At 44.4% G+C, this 26961-nt stretch overlaps 1 protein-coding gene across 1 annotated transcript in view; it reads left to right on the top strand.

Annotated features, from left to right (window-relative positions):
* MRRF (mitochondrial ribosome recycling factor) overlaps nt 1-26760 on the top strand; it is a gene marked incomplete at its 5' end in the record, with an annotated part of 50842 nt that extends 24082 nt beyond the window's left edge. Inside the window, 2 exons of the mRNA XM_019630007.1 lie at nt 16013-16172; nt 24193-26760. Coding sequence (XP_019485552.1) covers nt 16013-16172; nt 24193-24270 — 238 coding nt within the window. The remainder of the gene's footprint in view (nt 1-16012; nt 16173-24192) is intronic.
* Between the last annotated feature and the right edge of the window lie 201 nt (nt 26761-26961).

Below are 26961 nucleotides of genomic sequence, written 5' to 3'. Positions count from 1 at the left end.
AGAACACACCATATAAAAAAATTTAAAAAACACACACAAAACAAAAACAAAAACAAACAAACAAAAAAGAACACACCAAAGCTTATGTGTGGGAGGTACGAGGGGATCAGAAGCATCAATTCCTAGGATCAGTTCCCCAGATTATAAAATGTTGAGTTGGGTTCTGGGAAAACTTGCCTTTCCTGATTGATCATGATTCCTTCTCTGCCAAATAGTAGTTTACAAGTTTGCTTTTGTGCCTTCGCCCTGGGTTACTGTCATTTGCAGCAGATCTCAGGGAGTGCTCACCCTCCTTATGCTCCTCTGAATCTTACGTTCCCATTGAAATGAGTCAGCACTGAGTGTGTATCTTACTGTAATCTGCCTCTGATCCTTTTAAGAAGTTGGTGGAAGATAAACCCTAAGTCAATAACCGGTCAGGCGTGGGGCCTGAGTGGTCCTTCTCACCAAGTCCTTTCCCCACAGCCTCTGGAAATCCAGCTGTGTGTGGCTGTGTGCAAGTTTCTCTCATGGCTCTCCTCAGTAAGATACCATTGAGCCTCAGAAGCTCTGCGTTCTATCAGTCCCCACTGAGACTGTGGATAGCTTTGGTTTTCTTCAGTGTTCTTTCATTTAGAGAAGTCAGTCAAGTAAATGGACTCTTTGAACATTCCCATTAATCAGGATTCCCTGAAAGAGTGCCTTCCACCTTCCGTTCCTATTTACATAATCAAGTTTTGGGTACGATTTATTAACCACCTGCACTAGACGTGTAGTGATTGGAGGAGCTGTGCTGAATGTTTTACAGTTTCTCCCCGAATTCTCACATTGCTGCTACGGGGTCAGGAGACTATTCTTCTGCCCATTTGACTGATGAGAGACCTGAAGCTCACAGATGTTAATGCCTAATGTCATAGAGCTACTAAGCGGCAGAAGTAGGATTTGAACTCAGGTCTTTTTACTGCCTTTTCCTGTTTTTGTCTCCTAATAGGTTTCTCTGGAATATCAATCTTTCATTTCTTAATCAGGGACCCTGAAAAGTTTTGAGCAGTTCATTTTGACCAGCACAGATTTTTCCCTCCACCCTGTTTACATCTTCATTATGCCCCCAAACAAGTACATGCTCCCTTACTCACTGTTTTACCAATCGTCAGTGAGAAAACCACACAAAGTAGATTGAGTGGCTTGAGAGCACTGAGTTCATGTCCATCTTTAAATAAACCTGTAAGGAATTGCAAATTCACTGAAGAAATACAAGTACATATGATTGACTCCTTCTCCGTGGAGGTGGCATCCTTCCTTGATTGTCCTCCTCTTTGATTATTTTTCATCAATGTCTGCACTGGTTTTAGCTTAAGTAAAATTAAATAAAAAGTAAATACCCCCATTTTGTGCTCCATAGGGAACCACTTTTAGCACCTTGATTTTCTAGATGTTTTTCTATGCAAATTTAAACACGCCTGTCTCTCCTCTGTTTTCTTGTAATGACATGGGGTCATATTATACATACTGTTCTGCACTTTTTTTTAACCTAACAAGTATCATTGCTCTCTGACAAGTGTTGTTCCTTACTCTTCAAAGGATGCACAGTGTGTGCATTTAATGTATGGGGTTAACTAGTTCCCAATTATTGGATATCTTGATTGTTTAAAATTTTTCTTTTACTAAAGATGTTATAATGATTTTCTAAGGCTTCGCCTCTTGTTACGCTGCGAATGGGAAGTGGTAGAGGGGGGACAGTAACTGGGACAGAAGTGAACGTAAGAAGAAGCTATTGCCGCTCCATGGTCTCCGTGCTTGTTTGCGACAGCATGCTGCATGTCACTGAGCTTCTTAGAGACATGGCCATTTCAGGGCCACACAACCATCTGCAACACACCCAGGTGACCCCTCCAGTGACCCCTCAGACCCAAACTTGACATCACCCTCTTAGGAAACCCCATTGATATTTGAATGGCTCTCCAGGCTCATCACATGGCAGTAATAAGATTAAGCAAAGTGACCGTTTACTGAGTGCAAATGATATTCTAGGCCCTATGCTATATTATTCAACTCATTTCACTCTATCGTTCCCTATGTTTTTATACATGAGCTAAGAAAGCCCAAGAGAGGTTAAATAGCTTGCTCAAGTTCATTTAGCGAGTAGAGTTGTGCAGGATTTAAAGAAGGCTTCTTTTGACTTCCAAGTCTATTCTTATGCCTATGAACTTCTAAGAGCACTTTTTGTTTTTTGTAGCAAGGGCAGCAATTGGTATTTTAAAATTTAATTACATACCAATCCAAACCATGAGGAACAGACTTTCCAGAGCTCTAATCAGGATGCATAATCTGAAAGTGAATTTGTGTGCCATTTTTTGGTGTGAGAGGCAGTCTGGAATGTAGGGTGTTTGATTGTTTTTAATCAACTTTATTGAGGTGTAACTTACATACAAAAAATGAGCCCATTTCAAGGGTGTATGATGATGACTTTTGACAAATATGTGTGTCCCTGTAACACTACCTCAGTCAAGACAGACCAGCCCCGTCAAAAGTTCCCCTGAACCGCTTTGCAAGTCAGTCACATCTTCCTCTGGCCCCAGGCAACAACATAACTGCTTTTATGAGGATGTAAAATTTCTATGCTGAAATTTTAAACTTCTGGGACATTCATAAATTTATTTAACACTTATTTATTGAGCACCTACAATGTGTCTGGCATAGTTTTAGACATGAGGATACAGAAGTGAACAAACCGGACAAGACCCCTGCCCTGATGGCACTTCTACTGGGGAGCTGGACAGGAACAGACGCTTACACTGTGTGTATTGGGTGGTCATAGTTTTCTCTGTGTGGAGATAAATAAGGCAGGAAAAAGGACTAAAGGATGCCTTGAATGGGCGTGGGTAGAGTGGTGCAACTTTACATGGTGTGTTCACAGAAGGTGATATTTGAGCCGAGAACTGAGGATGTGAGAGAGCAAACTATGCCTGAATCCAGCACTGAGACAGGAAGCAGCAAGTGCAAAGGTCCTGAGGTGAGAGTCTGCCTGGGATGTTCAAGGAACAGCAAGAGTGCTCACATGGCTGTCGCAGAGCAATGGAGGGGAGAGAAATAGGAGATGAGGTCAGAGTGAAACGGGGAGGTCCAGATCATATAAGGTCTTTGTATTAGTCACAGTTCTCTAGAACTTACAGGACATAAAATAAAGAGATTTATTATAGGAATTGGCTCCTGTGATTATGGAGGCTGACGCGTCCCAAGGTCTGCAGTCCGCAAATCCAGGAGCCCCGGACACACCACTTCAAGGTTTCTGGGTCAGGATGATGAGGAGGAAACAGTAGAGGAGACTCAGAATAAGTGGCCAGGGAACTAGGAGCGTGTGGGGTCCTGGGAGCCCAGTGCAGTGTATCAAAGGCGAGGGCATCTTCAGGTACGCTGAGTATTGCTGATGGGTCAGGGAAGAGACGGTCTGGTCTGGGCCTTGGTCATTGGATTTAGCAACCTGACTTTATTGATGCATCTCTGGGGATAAAGGAAAGCACAGGGCTTGGGGATAGACACGCCTCGGCTCAAATCCCTGTTCTGTCACTCTCGGGACACATCAGCGCGGGTCCGCTGAGCAGCAGATGCCAGGACAGACTTAGACGTGCAGGAGGTGTATTGGAGGAAAGGCCTGTGAAAGAGGCAGGGTGCAGGTGTGCCACGCTGAAGAATGGAAAAGAGGGGGATTGGCAGGAAGGAGACACACTGCAGGGCACTCAGAGAGTCAGCCAGGCTGACCGGCGTTGCTGAGTGAAGGCTGCCCGTTGGAGAAGGCCCTCTGCCATGCGTGCTCATTGGCTGGGCACCCAGGGGTGTGCCCACTGCAGGGATCTTTGGCAAGCTGCTTCATTTTTTGAAGCTTCAACCTCCTAATCTGTAAAATGGGAATAATTTTTATGGTTTTGAGGAGGGTTGGGATATTATAGGTGAGGCTTCTAGTATGAGGTCTGGTGTAGCATAGGTACTTAATAAATGTTAATTCCTTTATCTTATAGTATTTTGTCATTATCTAATTGTCCTGGTTAAGGAGTTCTTGGAAACACTCTTTTTCTGATTATTTGGGAGTAAGACCAATGATATTTTATTTCTGTTTATTGATTCATCTTTTAGTCCTTAATGTGCTTTTCCCCTCTCTTCCTCACTAACCGTCCCCCCCAAACCCCATGTTCATCCCCCCCCCATCTTTTCCTCCATTTTTAGGGGTGGGCGGAGCCGAGTCATTATGTTGTAATTATCTTGGAATTTAAGTTGCTCAGGAACACTGTAGTTTGATTGTTAATGAGCACTTGGTTTATTCTTTGCATATGAATTACGGTGAATGAAGACCCCCTGGAAAGTATCTCCCAAGTAAGAAAGGCTGATGACCAGCCCTGCCTGTGGTGTGAGATTTGCTTTGTGTTTCTGCTCAGGCTGGGGGATCCCAGCTCTTCTCAACACCCTCAGCCCACCGAACGGCTCCCCAGGCCTCACAGTACTTGGATCATCACCACATCATCTCCTACTTTTCCTGCGGGCCTTGTCGGGGATGATAGGCCTTGTGCCCAAAGCAGGCTCCCTCCCTCACGCTTCGTTCCCAGGTGACAGACAGCACGAAAGAGAATTCTTAGGATGGACCAGGGCAATTCATGGGTAACAGTAAAAAGCCCCGAGTTATAGTTCTAGCCCGAATTCTCTTTCTCAAGTGTTGTTCCCACCATCTGCTGATGCGCAGTTCCTCATAGACGATGGCCAGGTTTTTCCAGGCAGAGTAAGGTGGTCCCCAGGCTGAGTGAAACGGGGAAGGGTAGCAGCTCCTGCAGCCAGGGAGAGCCAGAATTGATGCCTGGAGGAGCCAAGATTACAGTCAGAAAACCTCGAAAAGAAAACCAATAAAAAGAGGTATGTAATGTTAGGCTGGTCCTTTCAGCACTGAGTCTCAGTTTCCTCATCTGTAAAATGGGGTAATAGCAGGATTTATTCTGATGAAGAGTTACTGGGAGAAACTCCTGTGAAGAATAAAGGGGAGAGGGAGCAGGAGCAGACAGACAGAGTCGTTAGACCTTGATGAAGATCTGACACTGGTGAGGAAAGGAAAGAAATTCAGTAAATGAGAGAATGTTATTTTTAAACTGTCGTTATCAAGTTAGCAGTTGTTATTGAGTATTCCTTTTCCGCACAGTGATTGTTAACTGGTGTGGGGGAGCCGTTCTTGCTGTTCCACAGGTGAGGAAACCAAGGGCTTGCTGCCTGTCATTAAGCTTTCCATCTGGCAGGCAAGTACTGTTCGGTGACAAGAACCAGACAGGCACATGTCATTTTTAACAACTTTGTTGAGATATAATTCACCCATTTAAAGTGTGGAATTCAGTGGTTTTTAGTATATTCAGAGAGTTATGCAACCATCACCTCAATCAATTTTAGGACATTTTTCATCACCCCATAAAGAAACCCTGTACTCCTTAGCAGTCACTCCCCACTTTACCCCCCACCCCCCATTGCTCTAGGCAACTACTGACCTGCTTTCTGTTTATCGATCTCCCTATTCTGAACAGTGCATATAAATGGAGTCACACAATGTGTGGTCTTTTGTGACTGGCTTCTTAGCATTGTGTTTTCAAGCTTCATTCTTTTTTATAGCTGAATAATATTCCATTTTATTAAATGTATATACTTAATATATACATTTATTAAATGTATATAACACATTTTGTTTATCCATTTGTAAATTGATGAGCATTTGTGTTATTTCCACTTTTTGGCTAGTGCTATGAGTAGTGCTGCAATGAACATCATTCAGTTCTCTTGGGTATACACACATGAGTGGAATTGCTGGTCAGATGATAATTCTGTTAACTTTTGAGGGATCTGCCAAACTTTTCCACAGGAACTCCACGTTTTCATTTTCTCCAGTAATATATAAGGGTTCCAATTTCTCCATCAGTCCTTGACAGCACTTGTTATTTGTTTATTGTTATTATTTCCATCCTAGTGGGTATGAAGTGGTCTCTCATTATTAGTTTTGATTTGCATTTCCCTAGTGACTAATAATGTTGAGCATCTTTTCATGTGCTTATTTGCCATCTGGCAAATCGCCAAATGTGTATCTTTAGAAAAATATCTTTTCAATTCTTTCACCCATTTTTTAATTGTTTTTGGTTTTTTTTTTGTCCTTTTGTTGAGTTGTAAGAGTTCTTTATATATTCTGGGTACTAGAATTTTATCAGATATATGATTTTCACCTCTTTTTTAAATTGTAAAACAATACACATTTATTGCAAAAATTCAAATCCCACAGAAAAGTAAAAAGTTATTTTACTATTCCCCAAGTATTCTTCCCAGGAGTAACTGTTGGTAAGTTTAGTATATATCCTTCCAGGTTTAAACTAATGCATATACAAACATACACACACACACACACACACACACACACACAGACACAAACGTACACGCACACACACGAACACATATATACATATTTAGTTTACATAAATGGGATTAAATATCTACAACTTGCTTTTTTTGCATAACAATATCTTGTGTGTACATCTTTTCATGGTGATCTCATTGTTTGTGTGGCTGCAGAGAAATTCCCTTTTGAGATGGGTAGAATACAGATGAGGAAACTGGGGATCAGTTTAAGTAGTTTGCTCCAGGTCACAGATTAGTAGGCAGAGGAGTCATTATTCAAATCCAGCCTGTCTGTTTCCGAAGCCCCTGTTCTTGCCACATGATCACATTGCTTTTTGGGCTGCTGACCTGGAACCTACCTCCTTCCCGCTCTGTGGCCCCCTTGTCTGGCTGCTGTGTCGCTTAGAGGATCTTGTATGAGGGGCCGTGTGTGTATATTGGGCACATTCCAGGAAATACTGGTAATACCCTTTTCTTACAACACCCACACACATACAGACCTTTAGCCATCTTGAAAGGAAAAAAAGAAATCAGAGAGGAATGCCTAATGACCTAAGTTGGGCTGGGGCAGCCACAAACTGCATTTGAGCAACTGCAGCTGCTCTTCTAGCCCTTTCATTCCTGCCGCGCCGTGCCATCGCTGCTTTCCCAGAGCCATTCATTCTGCTGGACGAATTCCAGTGCCTTCCGGGCCTGGGCGAGCCTCCGCGCAGGATAGGATGCCTGCCTTCTCCTGTTCCCACCTGGCCTGTGGCTTTTTAGGAGCGCCTCCTACTATTTCAGGTCCCAAGTGTGTGAAATGGGGGCTCCCTCCCAGCACAGATGTTCTGGTTCAAACACAAAAGAAAGTGCAGTCAGGAAGCCAGAGTAGAGCATGGGCTGGGGAGAAAGTTGCCACGAACACCTATGCAGAAGCTACCCCCACCCCCTACCCCCGCCTCTCCTTCTCCCTCCTCTGTTCTCTACCCTCTGTGTCCTGCTCCTTGTTACAGAACCTGGCAATTGATGGCCACTAGTCCACTGCAGTCCTCTGTAGGTTCCCTTTTCCTTTCTCTCCACTGCCCTTGGAACTCTAGGGGGCCTGGAAGAGTAGTTAGTGAACTATATAGCTAAGCAGCCTTAATGTAAGAGCAGAATTAGTAATAAGAATAGTATTATACTACCACTTTACTCGTATAAATACTAGTGGTTGCTGAGATTTATCTAGCACCAAGGGAGGTTTGCAATTCAAGAGTCAGGCTGCACTGGGTTCAAATCTCAGGTCTCCTGAGAACTTGATGTGTGGCCTTGGGTAGGTCACTCGACCTGAGCCTCGCTTTTCTAATCGGTGTAATCTGGGTAATAATACCACCAGTGTCATGGAATTGTTGTGAAGATTCACTGAGCTGATGCACAGAGCATGTGTCAGCTCACAGCCTGGCATGGGGAAAGAACTGTGCAAATGTTCATTATCAAAGGTCAGCAGGTGACACCGAGACCAGATGTCTAGGCAGATGTAAACGGGCCCTTACTGTGCTAATAGGATTCCGCCTTCCCTCCCTATCTGGCTTTATTGTCTTCATAGCACTTATGTGTCATTTCATATCGTTAATTGTTTACCCTCTCTCTCTCCTTCACTGGAATGTGAAGAGGAGGAGCTTTGTCACTTTTGTTCCTTGCTGTACACCTGGCTCCTGGAACAGGTCCTAGCAGGCGGTAAGTGTGTAGTGACGCCCCCAGGGTTCATGGAATCAGTGGACGTGAGCGCTCACTCTGTGCCCGCTGCTGTTCCAGGGGCTGGTTTTATATTAATATATTCACAGTAGTCTTTCAGGTAGGTATGTGATTACCCCTGTTACAGATGAAGAAACCAAGTCACAGGAATGGAGCTCTTGTGCCCACTGTCACTCGGTTAGCAAGTGGAAGGACAGCAGTCTTTCTCAGAGCCTGGGCTTGTAGCCTCTGTGCTCTGCTCTCGCCCAGGAGGAGGCATCACCATTATTTTCAGTCCTGATATGATGAAAAGCTTTAAAATAGTGCCTACAAATGCAAAGCTCCTTAACCATCATCTCGCGTTTGCTCCTAACACTAACTGTGGGAGAAAGGTAACGTTTATTACCCCCTGATTTGACAATTGAAGGACATATTAATAGATAATTGTTTATTGAGCACATCACCATAAGCCAGCACATTCAGTAACTTAATTTTTATAATAATCTCACTAAGTTAATGGTGGTATACACATTTGACAGTTGGGAAAACTGAGGCAAAGAGGTACAATTACTTGCTCAGGGCCATAGAGCACAGACATGATAGATCTGGGCCTCAAACCCTGCATTCCGGCTTCAGGGACTGTTCTAACGCTTCACCAGGCATCCTTCTCTGCGGTTCATGGAGGAAAGGTTAACGGTCCACAGTTACCCACTTAACTCCAAGTGCAGAGCTGGGGTTGGAAACAAGTCTGCTTCGGTCCCCAAACCCGTGCTCTTTTCCTGTACATGAAAGCTGAGGTAAGAGCTGCTCCACTTAGCCCCGGACTTGGATTCCCATCCGTCTGTGGCGACAAGGAAGAAGACGAGTGACTGAACCAAGGTCACTGAGCTGAGAGGGTGGCGCTGTGACCCCTTTCTCTTTCCCTCATGGACTGTGTTTCAGGATGGGATGTCTGGGCTAGCCAGGCCTCAGTCACAGGACAGCCCTCTGAAGGCAGGTGACCAGTTGTATCTCCAGAGAGAACCAGTTACTGCTGGTGGTAGAAGCCCTTCAAAGGGTGTAGATGGTGTCCTTTGGGCTAAAAGGACACCTGATGTCTTTCTGAGACTTTAGTGTATGTAAGAAGGCCTGTGAGCCAAAGGGGAGTGGGGGTGCGAGGAAAGAGGAGAGGGGGAACTGTGTACCTAGAAGTACAGGAAGTCTGGCTGGGCTACACAAACAAAAACATTTCCTTTAGGCCAGCGGCCCCACGGCATCGGGCAGCGCCCACCAGCAAACAATAAAGCAGAGCGTGTGTCTGCTGCTGATTGCAGGCTGATGCCCCTATTGGGAGGAAGTCTCCCGAAGCCAGTGAGGAGGAGGCGAGGTTCTCTCAGCGGCGCTGTCAGATGTGTTTTTGATGGGCCGTTCCCTGGAAGCGCAGCTTCCTTCTCTCGGCCTGTCTCCCACAGCTGCTGGGGCGCAGCTCGGGCCTCCCACTGCCCCCGCCGCCCGCTGCTCCCCTCGGTTCCCACTCTTTTCTTCTCTGTTCACCATCCACTCAGGACTCAAGCCCCGAGTGACTACATCCTTTTGGTCCTTCTCTCCCACACCACTCGCATCCTGTTATCCCCAAGTCCCGGACTTTCTGTAGTAAGACGACGAATCCAGCCACCCCGCGCTGAGCTTCTGTAGCGCATGCACACTGGCAGGGGTGGGGGGGTGGGGTCAGGCCCTTGCCACCATCATTTACCTAATCTCTGCTCCTGCTGTCTCGGTAGCATTCTCACTCCCATTTTGTACATGAGGAAACTGAGTCTGGAGAAGTTGGATAGCGTGCTCACAGTTCTGAAGCTAATAGAGGCAGAGCTGGGATTCCAGCTGAGGCCTTCCTGGCTTTAAAGCATGTCCTTTCTACCTTTTAAAGTCCCCTCTAAGTGACCAAAGAGCCTTTGAAAGTTGTGTGCTGACATACTATTATGACAGGTTTTTACTGTCATTGTCCGAGCCGAGAGTAGCTTCCTTTGATACACATCAGGAGAATGGCTTTGTACGTGTGTCCCATCCTCACTGAAACGATGGAAGTGTCATTCCAGTCAGTGGGGTTCTCCGCTGTGTGAGTTACCCGCGGGGCATGCCCTCTGCTTATTGTCCATGGGAACATGCTCAAGGAATTTGGCAGGAAGGCCCCCATCCAGGATGTTACTGGAAGACCTGCCTGGTGGAGTTTTTACAAACAAAGTGTGACCTTGCCAGCTCGGCCAAAACCCCTGCCTTATGCTAGGAGGCTCTCTGACCCCAGCGGAAAAGGCTGCTGTCTTCATCACCCAGCCAAGAAGCTGCTGCACGGTGGGTCCTGAGCTCCCCATGTGTCTGCCTAGAGGCTCCTGGGCCAGCTTTTGGCATGTGCTTAGATCTGGTTTGTGTAACTGCTGTCTACACCAAACAGACCTGACCACGTTTCCTTGGCCTCGCTCAGAAAGCTATGATATTACTCCATGTTCTTTGGAGCAGTCTACTAAGACTTTCTTCCCCCCACTTTTTTTGGGTGTGTAACATATACATTAAAAATATACATAAAAGTTATATTAAAATGCACGGGTCAGTGGTATTAATTACGTTCACATTGTTGTGCAACCATTCCATGGAACTCTTTTCAACTTGCAAAACTGAAATCATATCCATTAAACAACTTCCCATCCCCCTGATCCCTCAGGTCCCTAGTAGTCTCTGTTCTACTTTCTGTCTCTATGAATTTGATCATTCTAGGTACCTCATATAAGTGGGATCAGGTACTGTTTGTCCTTTTGAGTCTGGCTTCTTTCACTTAGCATAATGTCTTCGAGATTCATCCATGTTGCAGCATGTGTCAGAATTCCCTTTCTTTCCAAGTCTGAGTGCTATTCCACTGTATGTATGGACCACATTTGTCCGTCCATTCATCCATTCATGGATCTGCTGAGGCTCAGGAGGGCCTGTGTATGTAGCCTTGCCCTTGCCAGCCTCTCCAGCCTCCTCATTTGGGACAGTCTTTCTCGTCTGGGTTCTGGGCTGCAGCACGCTGCCTTTTCCCCCCTCATAAGCAGTAGTCGCCTTCTAACTTGGAAAAATGCCTTTACTTTACAGAGGCCATTTCCTCTGGTGGGAGTGAGCTTCCCCTAGCCCCTCCACTCTTACTCATCTTAACTGAAATATCTCCACCTTTAGTTCCCGGAGTCCTGCAAGGAGAGCTTGGTCAGACTCCCTTCCCCTGCTGTTATGTTCAGAGAACTCTGTATGTCTTTATTGTGCTTAGTATGACTGTGATGTATTGTGCGTGTGTTTGTTTAATGACTGCTTTCCTTGCCAGACTATAAGCGCATGTGTGTTTAATGCTATATCCGTAGTGCCTGACATGGTGACTGTCACACAGTAGGTGCCCAGTAAATAGCTGGAGAATGAAACTATAAACTGAATGAATGAATGAATGCTGAAAAAAAGAACATTTCAGGGCTGTATGCTGGGAGCATTTGGATTTTAAAATGTGTGTGAGATGTTCAATTACTCATCAGATCCCAAACAGTCATCTTGATGAAGCCTGGATTGTTTGCCCTGCCATTTCTCTGCTGATAAAAACTTTCGTGGAGAAATTCTTCATTATTTGAAGATGCATCAGTGATTGCCAAAACATAAGTAACAATCGCAACAAAGGCAGCTTATGTTTTCTGATGATTTTTTTTTCTACCAAGCTTTGTACTGTATACTTTTTGTGTGTTATTTCATCTAATCCTCCAAATAACTCTGAAAGGTAGATGCTGTTTTTGTTTGTTTGTTTTCAATTTCTGTTTCCAGGTGAGAAAATCAAAACTCAGAGTTTAAGTAGCTTGCTTAAGGTCACTCAGCCAGCAGGTGGTGTCCCAGATGGAGGGGAGTCAGGGTAGAGCTACGCTCAGGCCCTTGATAGTGTTACCCTCCTCCCTGTCCTTTCCCTCAGGCCCGGGATAGAGTGCCATCCTTCCCTACTGCCCTTTTCTTCATTAACTGGAATAGCTCTCTTTTTATATGTTTTATAAATGGGGCCTCTGCCCTGATTTTCTTTGAAGCCAGGATTTTGTGGCTAAAGAAGAATTTGAAAACTCCGGGTCTACAGAACAAATTTGACCCGGTTGCCCCTTTTAAGCCTCATGCCCTCCTGTCATGATATTTCTCACCATGCTTCTGCCTGAAATGCCCTTTCCTTTCTTCCGCAGCTCACAAGTTGGGCATTCTCCACATCTCAGGGCAGTGTGACTAGTACTCTGCATGTGCCTTCCACAGGAGGTCCGTCTGTCCTAGCAGCAGTCAGTCTTTCTAAGTAGTGGTTGACACGTTTGTCTCCACCACGGGACTGAGCCTCGGGAGAAGTTGGCCTAGGCCTGTCTCCGCCCTGCAGCTCCTCAGGGTGGCCCGGGACCTGGCGTGGGACACAGGGGCCTCAGCCAGTGCTTGATGAACAAATGCACACCAAGGGCAAATCGGCTGTTCAGAACCCGCTGGCTGAGTTCGGAAGCCTGGGATACAAACTAGCGAGTTCGCAGAGAACCCTGCAGATTTGACATGGAGACGATCAGATGTATTAATCACTGGTTTGGAAAGGAATTAAAATATTTCCATAATAGAGTATGTTTCTTTTCTAAAACAGATGTGCCCTTGTTTCATGAGAATGTAATTGTGTTTGATTAAGACATTCATAAACGCTGTCATTTATTCAAGGCTACTATATGCCGCTCCCTGTATTGGTACTTTATAGATGTTGTGTCTGCTTCTCCCAATCACCCTGTAAAGTGTTTTTATCATCTTCATTTTAGAGATGAGAAAACTGAGGCTCAGAGAGAATTAAGTAACTTGCCCAAGGATAGTCAGCTTCTGATAGGATGCTATTATGTATGGAAACTATCTGAAGTTAACAGTGTAGTAATGTCACATTGACATTAATACAAAATACACTTTACTAAGGCCAAATTACAGGTATCGTGATTTTTTCTTTATATAACCTTTTACTCTTAAGATTTTGTTGAGCCCCAGTTTATGTTTTTTTAAATATATGGTTTTTTTCTTCATGTAAAATATAAACCAATGTAGTGAAAAGGATGTTGATTAGATAAAAAAAATTTATTTTATTAAAGATGATCTAAACAGTAGGATCCCTATTTCAAATTATATATGAAATATAAGATTGAAATACTTCTTGTTAGAGAAGTTTAAGAGGTTTCTTACAGACTTAGATTCATTTATTTTTTGCCCCTCCTAGTATTTCAGCAGGATTAAGTTTTTTGAATCAGTGGATCAAGTTTTAATTTTCCTGTTCCTTCCTTATACTGACATGTGCTTTGGCAGCACAAAAAAGAGACCTAAACATGTCAGCATGATTTTTGTTCAATGAATTAAAAACCATAAAAGTAACAAGATCTGATCCAAATCCCTAAACTCCTGACATGGTGGTTTTGTCCTTTTCAGTCCCAAGATTCAAATTACTGACTTTGAAAAGCTTTCTGCCTGGAAGCAGAAGTAACAGCAGCAGTGCATAATTTATGTGAAATAGATTACAAGGAGTAGGCCGCATGGAGTAGTGGAAAGAGTACAGGCCAGAAAGCTCTGGATTTGAATCCCAGTTCTGTCACTCACGTTACTTAACATCTGCGTGCCTCAGTTTGCTCATTGCAGATGAGGGGTGTGGGAATCTAGTTTGAAGCGTTGTTGTGAAGATCTGTGAGGTAATGAACTTAAAGTACTCACCTGGCATACAGGGGTTTAATAACGGTAGTAATCAGGATCCTTTTTATTTGGAGAATACCTTCAAATAGCTGAACCCAGAAGGATTTATTTATAACACAGTTGTCTACTTTGTCTTCAGAGTTTATCCTCTCAAAATAAAAAAAAAATTTTTTCTCATCCTATTAGGGAAAATAAACATAAGGAAGATGCCACTAACTCTTTAACCCCTGCTTGCCGCTGTTTTCCATGGAACATGAACCCAGAACTTGGGATTGTCCTTACTAAGCAAGCACCACATTGAGGGGTCAGGAACCATCTGCCACTGATGTCCATTTCAGGACTCGGTGGGCAGAGGAATTTTGTCCTACTCAGACCATTGGTTTTTGAGACAGACCAGTTTGGACTTGACTTTGTGTAAGATACCAAACTTCTTTGGGCCTCATTTCTGAATCTGTAAAATGGAACTTATGATCTTACAAGACCCCCCCATGAGATGGCTTTCCAGCCCCATTTCTTGTCACTCTCTTCGTTATCTGCGCTCAATTTTTCAAATGAAGCATGGTCTCTGCAGCTCAGAGGCTTTCTACATGCTCTGTCCTCCTCCTGGAAGTCTCTCTTTGCCACGCCGTACTGGCAGCTTGCACTCCCTCTGCAGATCCTCGTGTGCTATTAGTCGGGATAGGATGGGCTATGCTGTAGTAACAAGCAGCCCCCCCAGTCTCCATGGCTTGTAACAGGAGAAATTTATTTCTTGCTCAGGCTGCAGGATGGGTGCTGTTCATCATAGTCACTCTGGGACCCAAGCTGATGGCACCCCACTTATACTGTGGCCAAAGGCAACAAACGTGGCAGAGCACGCACTGGCTCTTAGAGCTTCTGCCCTCAGGCGATACCCATCTTTTCTGCTCACGTTTCGCTGGCCTAAGCAAGCTGTACAGCCACACGAAATGTCAGAGAGGATGGGGAAATGCATTCCTACCAGCAGGAATAAGAACCAGACTCCTAGTGAACAGACCCAATGAATACCACATTGAGGTATGATTTCTCTAGGAGAGTCTTCCCTTGCTGCGCCCTCCCCAGACTCGGACCGCTCCTGGTGAGGTAGCTGAGCTGCTTTTGTGCTCCGGTGGCACCTTGTCCTTCCCCACTCCCCCTACCACGGCACTTCTCACACGCTTGTACATTTCTCTTTCTTATCTCTCTCCCCAGCTAAGCCCCTGGAGGGCGGGACGAAGGTCTGTGATGGCCATCGTAGCGCCTTCAGTGCCCAGCACTGGTTTTGATAGGTAGCAGCAGGCCCTCAGTGTGTGCATGATGAAGAAACAGAGGCAGGACAGACATGCTGGGCTACGCTGCTGTGTTGTCGAGATTGATTAAAGGTGAAATAGAAGTAATAATAACTGCCTCATACAGTTTTGTAAGGATCAACCTGTAAAGCGCCTGTCCTCGTGGTTTATAGTAGACCCTCAATGTGCTCGTTCTGATTATGATGAGGATGTTAATAGTAAAAACCACTGACATTCATTAAGCATTTCTAATGGGCCAGACACTCTCATGGGTTCTTCACGGAAGTTAACTGGTGCAGTGGTTCTCATATGTTATGTTGTGACTCGTGTTATATCTTGATCAGTTTTGAGGTAATTAACAATTTGCTATGATAATAGTTAAGATTCTGAAGGTTGCTACTTACTTGTTTGGGGCTATTTAGAGATAGCTATAGCATCATCACTTATTTGCATTGCTTTCTGTAGTGGGAGAGAAGGGGTGGCGTTATAGCTAATTATTGCTTCTTTTGATTGAACACTTAAAATGTGCCAGGGTCCGTGCTAAACAACTTAACATGCATCATCTCCTATACTCTCCACACTGCTGCCTAAGACAGATGCTGACATCCCCATTATAAAGATGGGGACTCTGAGGAGAGGAAGTCGGTTATGTTTCTCGTCAGTGGCACGGCCAAGATTTGACCCCGGGTCTGCCTAGACCCCCTGGCTCATGCTTTTAAGTACTACTTACTGGCTCTGCTCAGCTCACTCACCGGGAACTGCACTTGACCCTGAGCACCCCACCATAGGCATGTGTCAGGAATGTGAGCGTCAACCACCAACAGAGAGTAAGGTTACAAACCGCTGAGCTCATGGACAGCGTGATGTTAAATTCTTGGCGAGCGGTGCATGTGAGTAAGATGGTTTTGTTGAATGTTCTTTTGTTTTTTTATCAGAGTGACCAGGGAGCACAGGGAAATGCTAGTGAAACTGGCCAAGCAGAACACCAACAAAGCCAAAGAGTCCTTGCGGAAGGTTCGTACCAGCGCGATGAATAAGCTGAAGAAGTCAAAGGACAAGGCCTCGGAGGACACCATCCGGCTCATAGAAAAGCAGGTACTGTTCCCAACAGACATAGTGTTTATGTATCTGGCCAGGGAATCACGGGTTCATGTCAAAAGGGAGGAAAATGAAACCACAGTACCCCTGGTCTTTCATTGGCTGAGTCTGTCCTGGGCCCCACCCTGTGCTGGGCCCTGGGACATGGAGGAGGCGACCTGTTGACCTTTGGCTGTGTGCTGGGTTCTGTGCTGAACATCTACCCCCCTTCATGTATCATCGTCACTACAAAGCTGTGGGGTGGAAGGAGTGAGGAAGCTGAGGTGCAGAGTTGCTGAAAACCTTGCCCAGAGCCACACTGCTGGTGAAAGGCAGAAATGGGATCCAAACACAGGCAGCCTGATTTCCGAGCCCCTGTGCCGATGCTCTCCTGTCTGTGGCTGGTTGTCTGGTGCTGACAGGTGAGGATGTAACAGTGTTCTCAGGGTGCCGGGTGGTGGCACTTACGGCTTCAAGGAGCTACTGGAGTGCAGTAGTGCGAGATGAGTGGGAAAGGTAGAACAGCATGTACGGAGGTGTGGTGATGTCAGAGAACATTGTTCAGTTAGCTAATCCCGAACCGAGGCTGGGACAAGGGAATGGCGAGAGAAGACAGGGTGGCCAGCCCGTTCTAGAAGGTCCTGCATGCCAGGCTGAGGAGCTTGGACTTGGACTTGTCCAGAGTGTCCCACGTTGGCTACGCATCTTATCAGTCATCTGTGGTCACAATGATGCTGCATAAGGAACTATAATACCTCAAAACTCAGTGGTTACCACAGCAACCATTATTTCCTCTTCTCGTATCTGTGGGTCATCTGGGATAGACCTGTTCTGTGTTGGGCCTAGTGGGCTCGGCTCCATGTCTTTGATTGGGTTTAAGTCAGCTTTATATATCTCTCAATCTTCTGGAATCAACAAGCTTCCCAGGGCATCTTTTCATGGGAGCAGTAGACACCTAGTGCATAACCCCAGCCAATCAAGTACATTTTAAGGTTCCTTTCACATCCCATGAACCAAGCAAATCACATGGGCCAAGCCAGTTATCACTGGGGCAGGGAAGTATTTACGTTCATGGAGGTCTGGGGAAGGGACTGAATATTTATTGAACAATAATCTATCATAGCATCATAATCACTGGAGGAGCTTATAAAAATACAAGATGTGGGGCCCCACTCCCAGAGACTGAGTCAGTGAGTCTGAAGTGGGGCCTACGGATACAGATTTTTAGAGCAACTACCTTGAAAAATGTTTTCCACACAGTGGGGATATGACATCTGTGTTTATGAAAAGCGCTATGGTGGCTGGGTAGAAAACACACTGTAGGGGACAAGACTGCAGGCAGGGAGGCCAGAGAGGCCATCGTGGAAATCCAACCAGGAAATGACGGTGGCCTGAACCTGAGTAGTACAGGTGGAATTAAGATCGGGAGATGAATATACCAGTGTTTAGGAGATAAAATTTATAATGGTTAGTGTACTGAAAAGGGCTTAGCCAAAGCTGCCTCGTCCACAATAAAAGCATTATTTTAGGAAGACTGAATAGGAGTGTGAGCGGGATGGAGGAGTAAAGAGGTAAGAAGCGGGAGGCAAGGATAACCGTTGGGGGACATCTGGAGGAGGCCATAAGTTGACTAACTGCTCCCCTTCTGGACCAGCAGGTAGAATGCTAGTCGTAGACTAGGCCAAACAATCACCCAGAGGAGAATTTTAGATGGATTCCTGGGCACTGCTCCTGCATTTTCTGATTCAGTAGGTCTACCCAAGAATGCGTATTTTTAAAAACTTCTCTGGATAATTCTGCAAAAACAGACATGGAAGGTAATGACCTAGAAGCTTTCCGGTGTGCCCCTGGAATGGCACCCAAGTTAGAAGTGGTGGTTCTGCACTTGATGTTCTGTGACCTTGGGGAAGTTACTTGACTCCTTGGAGTCTGTTTCTTCCATAAAAAGGGTAATTCCTACCTTGAAAGGTTGCCCTGGGGCTGCTAGAAGCACTATTAGAGTGTCTGACACCTAGACCCTCAAAGCTCCCTTCATGCAATGTGCGTGCTCTCCTGTCTCCCTGTATCAGCTAAAAGGGGTTCAGAGACTAGGCTGGCGTTTTCTGAGCACTGATCAGGCCTCGGAAGAGTTCGGGCCCTGGCCCCAGCTGGGCAGCTCCTTGTCCATCTCCCAAGGGGTTCCATCTCTATAGCTGACACTTGGCCTCTTCCCTGCTTCCTGGTGGTTAGCCTGTGGACCTCCAAGACCTGCCAGTCACTCCTCACTCAGCAAGTCTGGGCATCTGCCTCAGAGACCCGAGCCCACGCTGCTTGAAAAAGGAAGAATGATCAGAGAACCAGCTGTCTGGCTAAAACCCACTGGACACAGACCTTTCTAGAAGCCTTCTCTCATTCGCACCTGCCTTTTTACCTTTCTCTTCAGAGTAGATTTTTTTTATTCAGTCCTTGTTATTATTTTTCAAAATGAAAATAACTTTAGTATAATACCAGAAATAAAAGAATAATCCATGTTTAGTGTAAATTTTTTTTAATTTTTTTATTGGGGAACAGCCATGGTCATTGGTCACACGTTGCTTTCATGCTACAAGGGCATAGTTGACTCTTTTAAGGAGGGCGCAGCTCACATTGGCCCATGCGGGAATTGAACCGGCAACCTTGGAGTTATCAGCAACACATTCTCTAACCAACTGAGCTAACCGGTCATCCCTAGTGTAAATTTTTTAAAAATTAAGAAGTAACTGAAATTTCATCACCCAGAGATAACCGTTGTTAACATTCAAGTTAACGTCTGTAAGCATACTCATCTATGTAATAATTCAAGAAAAAAGGTCATACTGTATGTATTTCAGGATATATCCAGTGCGACCGTCTTTATTAAAGACATTATTATTTAAGTGTTAGTTCTCACCATTGTTGATAATAACTTAATTTACTGAACTTTCAGTAAGAAAACATTCAGCCGACAGCCTTGTGCATACTTCGTTTTGTTCTTTTTCCTGACAGAAGTCGTGGATCTGTAGTTTTTGGTGTGTGTTTTTGTTTAAATAAGGCAGGGGCTGAGTGTTGCTTTATCAAGCAGTTTTTAAAAATATTTGTTTACTTTGTTCCTGATTATCAAAGTATCGTGTGCTCATTGTAGAAAATGTAGAGTTCAGAAGACTGTTTTAAAAAATGGGGGAAAATTTACCATACTGCCACATTGCAGAAGCAACTGCTATTAACATTTTGGAATAGTTCTTATTTACCCCCTTTTTAAGAAAACTACATGGTTTTGATATGATTGAGAACATGTAGTGTACATACAATTTTGTATCCAGCTTTTTATTTTCTGTTCAGCATTAAAACAATTAACGTTTTCTTGTGTCTTAAAACTCTTTGTAAACAGCCATTTCTAACGGTTACAAAATTGTCCGTCTTATGATTATACCATAGTTTCCTTTCATAAGCCTCTCGTTGAACATTTAGTTTGTTTAAACTTGTTATTATAAATAAGATTGCAGTGAAGATTTTTATACAAATATCTTTGTTGAGATGATTTCCCTAAGATACAGTCCCAAGTGTGGAATTATAGCACAAAGGGAATGCGTATTTTTAAGGTTCTTGGTAAGTACTGCCTAAATCACTTACAGGGTCTTTAGAAGAATATGTGTATTTTTTTTTTTCTAATTTGCCTTTTCTAATCCCTAGCATTTGAACCTAAAATTTTTAATGTGAGTTTAAAATCTTACTTATGTTGGAAGTATTGCTTCTACTTCCACACTCCACAGGGAAGACTAAGTTATTCTTTATATAAATCCATACAATTTTTCTACAGATTAATATGGCAGGATATACCCAAATCCATACATTTCTGATTCAGTGACTTAGGAATGTATCCAAAATAAATTGTCAGTAATCTTATCTACAGAAGCGTCTGTTGATATAGTATGTATAATAGTAGAAAACTGAAAACTGACTAAATTTCTGACACTGGGAAAATAAGTTGTTTTACATCTGTGTACTGGAATCTTTAGATAGATAGATAGATAGATAGATAGATAGATAGATAGATAGATAGATAGATAGGAGGGAGGGAGGGAAAGGGGGAGGGGGGTAGAGAGAGAGAGAGACAGAGGAGAGAGTTATGACATTTTACAGACATAAAAAAATAAATTCCAAAAAGTTTACTAAGGTAGATTACAGAATAGTATTTCATTTTTATAATGAAGAGCTTCATATACATAAACAGTTGGCAGCTTAATCACTTCAAAATGTTAATGGTGGTCATTTCAGGTAATGGGATTATGCACAATTTTAATTTTATTCTTTGTGAGATTTTCTTAATTTTTAAAAAATTTTCCAAGTCTTTTGAGGTCAGATTTTAAAAAACCGTATTATAAAAATGTTTCATCTTTGGTGTGTGAGAAGGAAATTATTGTTTTGTAGGTTCTATCCCTGCAATCATATCTGACCCCCAAACCCTCTCGCTGCCAACTTCCCAACCACCAGCCCAGGCCAGCTCTGCTGAGGGGCCAGGGTCTTCCCACCCGAGACTCTGACATCTGTCAGCCTGCTGTTTCACCTTCGCTTGAGTTTGCTGTAAATGGGCCTGCTGAACATTAAAGCACTTGGCAGAAACCACCAGTAAATCCGGCCAAGATCCTTTCACTGCCGCCTTTTTCTGAGAAACTGCTCTGAAGTGAAGCTGGGTGCTAGTGGGGCTGAAGGAGGGGAAGGCTCCTAGCAGGCAGGCAGGCAGGGCGCCCTGAGCGAGGAGTGGAGCAGCACCCTGCAGCATTGGGGGTGTTCTGAGGCAGGCCTCAGGGAAGCCTGCCCCAGGGGTATGCCATGTGCTCTGCCATCCCCCTTTCCTCTCTGCCTTTTGTTTTCCTGAACTTGTAAGGAGCAAGTGTGATGCTGATGCTGATGCAATGAAATGGGAGGATGATGACCACCACGACAGCCCCGATGATACTATTGATGATGGTGTTATAATTGTTATGAGGCAGCATATTGTAATGGAAAGGGCTCTTGTTTGGTGTCCGACTGACCTGGATTCAAATCATAGCTCTTTCATTTTTTACCTGTTAAGGTCAGCAACTGGTTTCACCTTTCTGAGCCTCTGTTTCCGCACTGTAAAGTGGTAGCAGTAATGCCTATTGCACAGGATTGTAAGAGAACCAAATAACACAACATACTTAAAAGTGGCCAGTATGGTGGCTAGTCCTCGGTAGTGTTTGCCTGTTTGTCCATCCCACTTCTCTCCCACCTTGTGACTTTGAATATGGATTGACTGTTTTAATGAGCCTACCTGGGAGGAGGAAGGACTAGGTTGGGGGCGTGGACTCTTCAGAGGGAGTGGTGGCACCAAACTGGCCATTGGGGTGGGTGAGTTCCTGGCTCAGTCACACCACTGACTTCTGACGTGGCCTTGGGCAGGTTAGTGACACTTCATGCCCTGGGTTACTCTTCCGTAACAACTGTCCACCCGCCTTATAGAGGTTGTGTGAGGTTGTTGGATTTGCATCAAGTAACAGAGGACAAAACACTTTTGCATGGTATGAACTCTACTATGTAACTGTCAGGTGAAATAATTAAAATTCATAATACATTAAGGGGACATGATAATAGTATTTGTATGTTTTGAGGATTATGTGAAATAATGCACTGTGAAGTTTTTAGCCCAGTGTCTGGACTGTAGTAAGAGGGCGATGTTGGTGTCCTTGGCCTTGTTGTTCATCATTGTTTAAAGAAGTCTGATCAAGATGGAAAAGATGCACTTGCAGGCAGACTGTCCCCAAGGGCCCTTTGTGCCTGTAATATTGTAGAAAGTTAGTAAATGTTTTCATTAATTGATTGATTTGGAAGGAAGTCATGAAGTGATATAAAAATCAGTAACACAAGCAGCATTTGCATAGCAAATAACCAATTTAAAACATGCTCGTGTATTCATGACTTTAACCCTCCCAACCCCTTACTTTTTGAGGAAGGGACTAGCATCCCCATTGGGTAGATGAAGAAACTGAGTCTCAGAGTGGGGAAATGACTTACACAGCCACTGCACTGAGATTTTCACCCAGAACCATCGTTATCAAATTGTTGCCCTAGGTACCCTCCCTCCTCCCAGTCCCCGCCTGTGTCCCCAAACACCACTCTTCCAGAGGGGGCTTGCCACCCTCTTTCCTGGCTGTCCCAGGCTGCCAGCCTGCAGGGGCATGCCTGCTGGGCAGTACTGCTGGGCACGCCCCCACAGCCCACTTAAAGCAAGCTGCTCAGGTGGGGGCAAAAGAAGCGTATCAGGGTGTGTGGCTGGCTGAGTGAGGAGGGACCGAGCAGCCGTCCTGCACCCTGTTGCTCTTCCAGAGTGCCCAGCAGCCCCTGAAATTTCGCTTTTCCAGCTGAAAAATGTGCAGCTGTTGCTATGGTGAGAGCCTGGCTATCTCCGTGCCTGGGACCAATTGCTTCAAACCCTTTTTAGTTTCTACCCTTTCTAGTGCATTTATTTTGCAGTTTCTGGCCAAGGCCTGTGGTCTGCAAATCAAGATGTCAAACAGCCGCTGTGCTGCTGAGCACACAGATCCTGGGCACTGCTGCTCCTTTCCAAGCTTCCAGCCTGAGGCTTCCTGCCTTAGGTTCCTCTCAGACCTGGGGGTGGGGGTGGGGGGGGGAGACTGCAACTCCTACCCAGTTGTGTTCTGTGTTTATCATTCTCAGAGGGAGTGTGTGTTTATTGCAAAAAAATTGGGAAAATATAGAAAAGCACAGTAAACTTTAATATTCATTGAGTAAATATTTCCCGAGCACTTACTATATACGAGGTCTTCTGGTATATAGTAGATGTGACAGACAACGACATGAATAATATATCGGCTATCTTCCCATCACCAGAAGATAATTACTATGAATATTTTGACAGGTTTCCTCCCAGTTTTAAAAAATATGCATTTTTAAAATCATATTTGAGATCATTTGTGTTGCATATACAGATACACAATTTTATATACTGCTTTTTCTTTAACTTGGGGGTAACGTGAGCATGTCTCCATGATATTATAAATAGTATCTTGAAACATCATTTCTTTTTTTTCTGATTGCAAAAGCAGTCCATGCTTGTTATAAAACATTCAAACATTCAAACATTTCAGAACTAGATAATGGAATGTTACTCATATTCATATTCATACCCCCTCCATAAGAAATGGATAATCTTAACCATTTTTAATGGCTATATGTATTCAACTACTTCCCTGTTCTAGCACTTTGGATTTTCTGATTTTTCATTATTAAAAATAAAGCATAGATAAATATCTTTGTATATAGAACCTGAAAGTTTTTCAGATTCCATTCATGTGGTAATTTCCCAGTTGAGAGATTTGGGGGTTAAAAATGGTATGAACATTAGCATCAATTTGAATCCCTATTGATGATATGTGACCTTATCCATTTCACCATAGCTTCCTGGCGTTGAATATTGTAATTAAAAACCACAACATCAAATTTTGTTAACTCTGATGACTGAATTATATCTTGTTTTAATTTCCATTTCTTCAGTGTCTATTGAATTTTCCATGTTTGTTAACCAGATGTACATCTTTCTTCAAGACATTTTTCTTTCTGCTTAGCTATTGGGATCTTCATAGTCTTATAAATTAATATGAGGGCTTTATGGAGCAGAGTGTAGGAAATTCTAGAGGCTCATTAAGGGACAGATAAGGCTGGCTTCTCTGTATTCTATAATAATAGTTAAGAATTTGGGGCCGTGGAATCAGACTACCCAGATTAAATCTTGTCATTGCTACTTTCTAGTTGTGTACCCCGAACAAGTGACCTGTCTGCCTCAGTTTCCTCATCTTTGAAATGGGGATGACAGTGTCTAGCGGTTAGGAATCAGTAAGAGTGTGTATACAAAGTTCTTAGTATGGTGCCTGGCTGAGACTCAGTGAATGCGAGCTTTATCACCATATTATTTCCCAGATAACCTTTTCGTAGTCCTGGTATATTTCTCCCCCACCCTTTTCCAGCCCCAGTTATCAGGCTGTCTCATTTTGTTCTTCTGCAGATCAGCCAAATGGCCGACGACACAGTTGCAGAGCTGGACAGGCACCTGGCAGTGAAGACCAAAGAGCTCCTTGGATGAAAGTCCACCAGGCCCAGCAGTTCAGAGCCCCGTTTCTGGTGGATCCCTGGGTGGCTAATTGGCACCTGTCTACCCATCCACACAGAAGGCTGTCACTGTGTACTTGGCAGTCCTCGCGAGGCCCAGCCTTCCAGTGGGACACCCAGACTTGTTCCTTCTCTGCCTCCTGTCCCCTGTCCACCCCATCTGCTCTGGGCGTCTGGCATGGGTGGCTGTCGGCGAGTACCTGTTACCAACAGAGGGCCTCTCCTTAGGCATTTGCCAAATGGCTAGGACCACTGGCAGGCTTAGCGCCAACTGCACCTCCTGTTGGGAGCTTCCTGTCCAAACAATTAGTCATGCCCTGTCCCCAGCTCTCATCTTTGCTTAGACTGATGTGGGCCCTAACCTGTGACTGGGTAGCTTTGCTAGAGGCCCATTCTCACCAAACAATAAAGTCTAAAGGAATTGGAAAGAGTAATAACCACAAAGGAAACTGGAGAGTGGGTCTGGCTGTATGCTCTCTGAGGACCTGTGTGTCAAGCAGCCGGAACGGTACTTTTGCCTCTGGGTCATTTTCACACCTGCTCTTTTCTCTGTTGCCACCTTCCTCCACTCCTCACCTGGCCAGTCCTGTTCGCCCTTCACATCTCATCTGGAAAAGCACTTCTTCTGGGAAGTCATTCCCCCCCCGCCCATTATTGGCTCTCATAGCACCATCAACTGTTTTTATCTGAACCTTAATTGTTCTTTCTGATAATTACTCTGCATATCTTCAGTAGCCTCAGAATTTGGCATAATGCCTGGGACACAGTAGACACTCAAATGTGCTATGAATGAACTGTACATAGTAGCTACTCAGCAAATGCTGGCTGCTTGTCTTTTCTTTCCATTTTAACATTTTCCACTCTTGCTCTGTCCTCAACATTTGCTTGGTTGTGAGATACCTTTTCCCAGGGTCTGCCTGTTGACAGATAAGTGGGTTTGTTGTGGCTCATTTTGGGGTACTGGGTTAAGTTAGTCCTCCCCCATGCATTGATTTTTCTTTTATTCATTTGTTTGTTCATTCATTCATTCACTTATAACATAGCCATCCTGAGCTAGATACGGTTCTAGGCAGTATTTTTTATCTTCACAGTAAACTTGCAAGATGTGTGTTATCTCCATTTTACAAATGGGAAAACTGAGACTTGACAATATGAGATAATTTGCCCAAAGTAACAAAATCAGTAAGAGGGTTTCATTATTCACTGTCATTCGCATTTTACAGAGAGGGAGGGGCTCAGTCAGAGGTGAAGTCTCTTGCCCAAGGTTACACAGCTGGCACATGGCAGAGCTGGGATTCAGACTGAGGCTTGATCTAAAGCATTGCTCGTCCCAGTGTGTCCTGCTGCCTTCGTAAACATGAGTGAGCACCAGTTGGGTCTCAGGTACACAAATGGGTAAGACCCCTGTCTCTGAGTGAGGGGTGTGTGGTGCACTGGACTGAGCTGCTATTTATGTCTCGGGTGGAAGGTCAGAGGTTCGCTCCAGCTCTGCCCAATGTCTGCCTGGAGAACAGCACCCACCTCGGCAGCAGCAGGGCCTTGCCGCATTCCTTTGAAGCAGCACCCAGCTTCTCTTTGCTGTTTGACTCCTCTCTGTGCTAGAGGTGATAGGGTGCACTCCTCCCCTGCTTGTACTGGTGGGATATGCTGACGACAGCCAAGGAGACTCAAGGTTAGAATTAGGCCGAAGATGGAAGAAGCTATTATAACAATCTCCGCCCTGCTTGCCTGTCCTCAGTCAGACCCCAGTCACCAGTCCCGAGTAGCCGTCACACAACTGGAAGTCAACTAAAGGAAGAACAGGGCTAGAAAGAGCAGTCAAGGAGCCTTTTTGGGGGTGAGCCACATGGCGAGGGCTTTGCAACAGTTTTTCATGAGTGGCCGAAATCCCCCACTCACTGCAAATGTGCTTCTCAAAGATGCAGGATTTTTTAATAAACAGAGGAAATGATAAATTATGTTGTAACTCCACTCCAAAGGCATTTGGTTCTTAACAGCCAAATCCTCTGTAGTCTTTAAATAAACAAAAACTTATTTGGTGAACAGACGGGGGTGGGGGTGGGGTGGAAATTGAAAGATTTTCTGTAGTTGGGTTCCACATGTCAACAATTTCTCTCCTGTGTGTATGTTGGCCAAAGCCGTATATCATGATAAATGAATAAAGGAAAACCTCGGGCCCAGGGCAGTCAGACAGCTCAGCAAATGGCTTTCAGCTGATTGCTCTAGTTCAGTTGACATTTATCAAAGAGTTCCTCTGTTCCTCTGTGTGTCAGGGCTTAGGTGGTGGCAGGGACCAGAGTAAGACTACCTGTTTGGATGTGCTGGGTAATGAGTAATGCTGGAACAATCCCTTCTCCCTCTCCCGTCTTCAGCCTCTCTCTCTTTCAAAAAGAAAAGCTGGGTATGGAAATTCTCACACTTGCCAGAAGAGTTAACCACCTCCTCTATCCAATTCAACAGCTTTCAAAGTCCCATGAAAAATGCAGGCCAAAGAGAACGCAAGAACTTTGTTTTGTTTGCTATTCTTTCTTCCATGTTTGCACATGCGTGTATGTTGGATATTACAAAAGAAACTGGAATGTTAAAAATTCAAAGAAACTCCTCAAAAGTCCATCCCCAATCTTACTCCCCTTTAACAGAGGTATATCCTTACAGACCTTTCATT

The sequence above is a fragment of the Hipposideros armiger genome, unplaced genomic scaffold, assembly GCF_001890085.2.
Source record: "Hipposideros armiger isolate ML-2016 unplaced genomic scaffold, ASM189008v1 scaffold_880, whole genome shotgun sequence".
Taxonomy (NCBI): Eukaryota; Metazoa; Chordata; class Mammalia; order Chiroptera; family Hipposideridae; genus Hipposideros; species Hipposideros armiger.
This window is presented reverse-complemented; position numbering and strand designations above follow the sequence as displayed.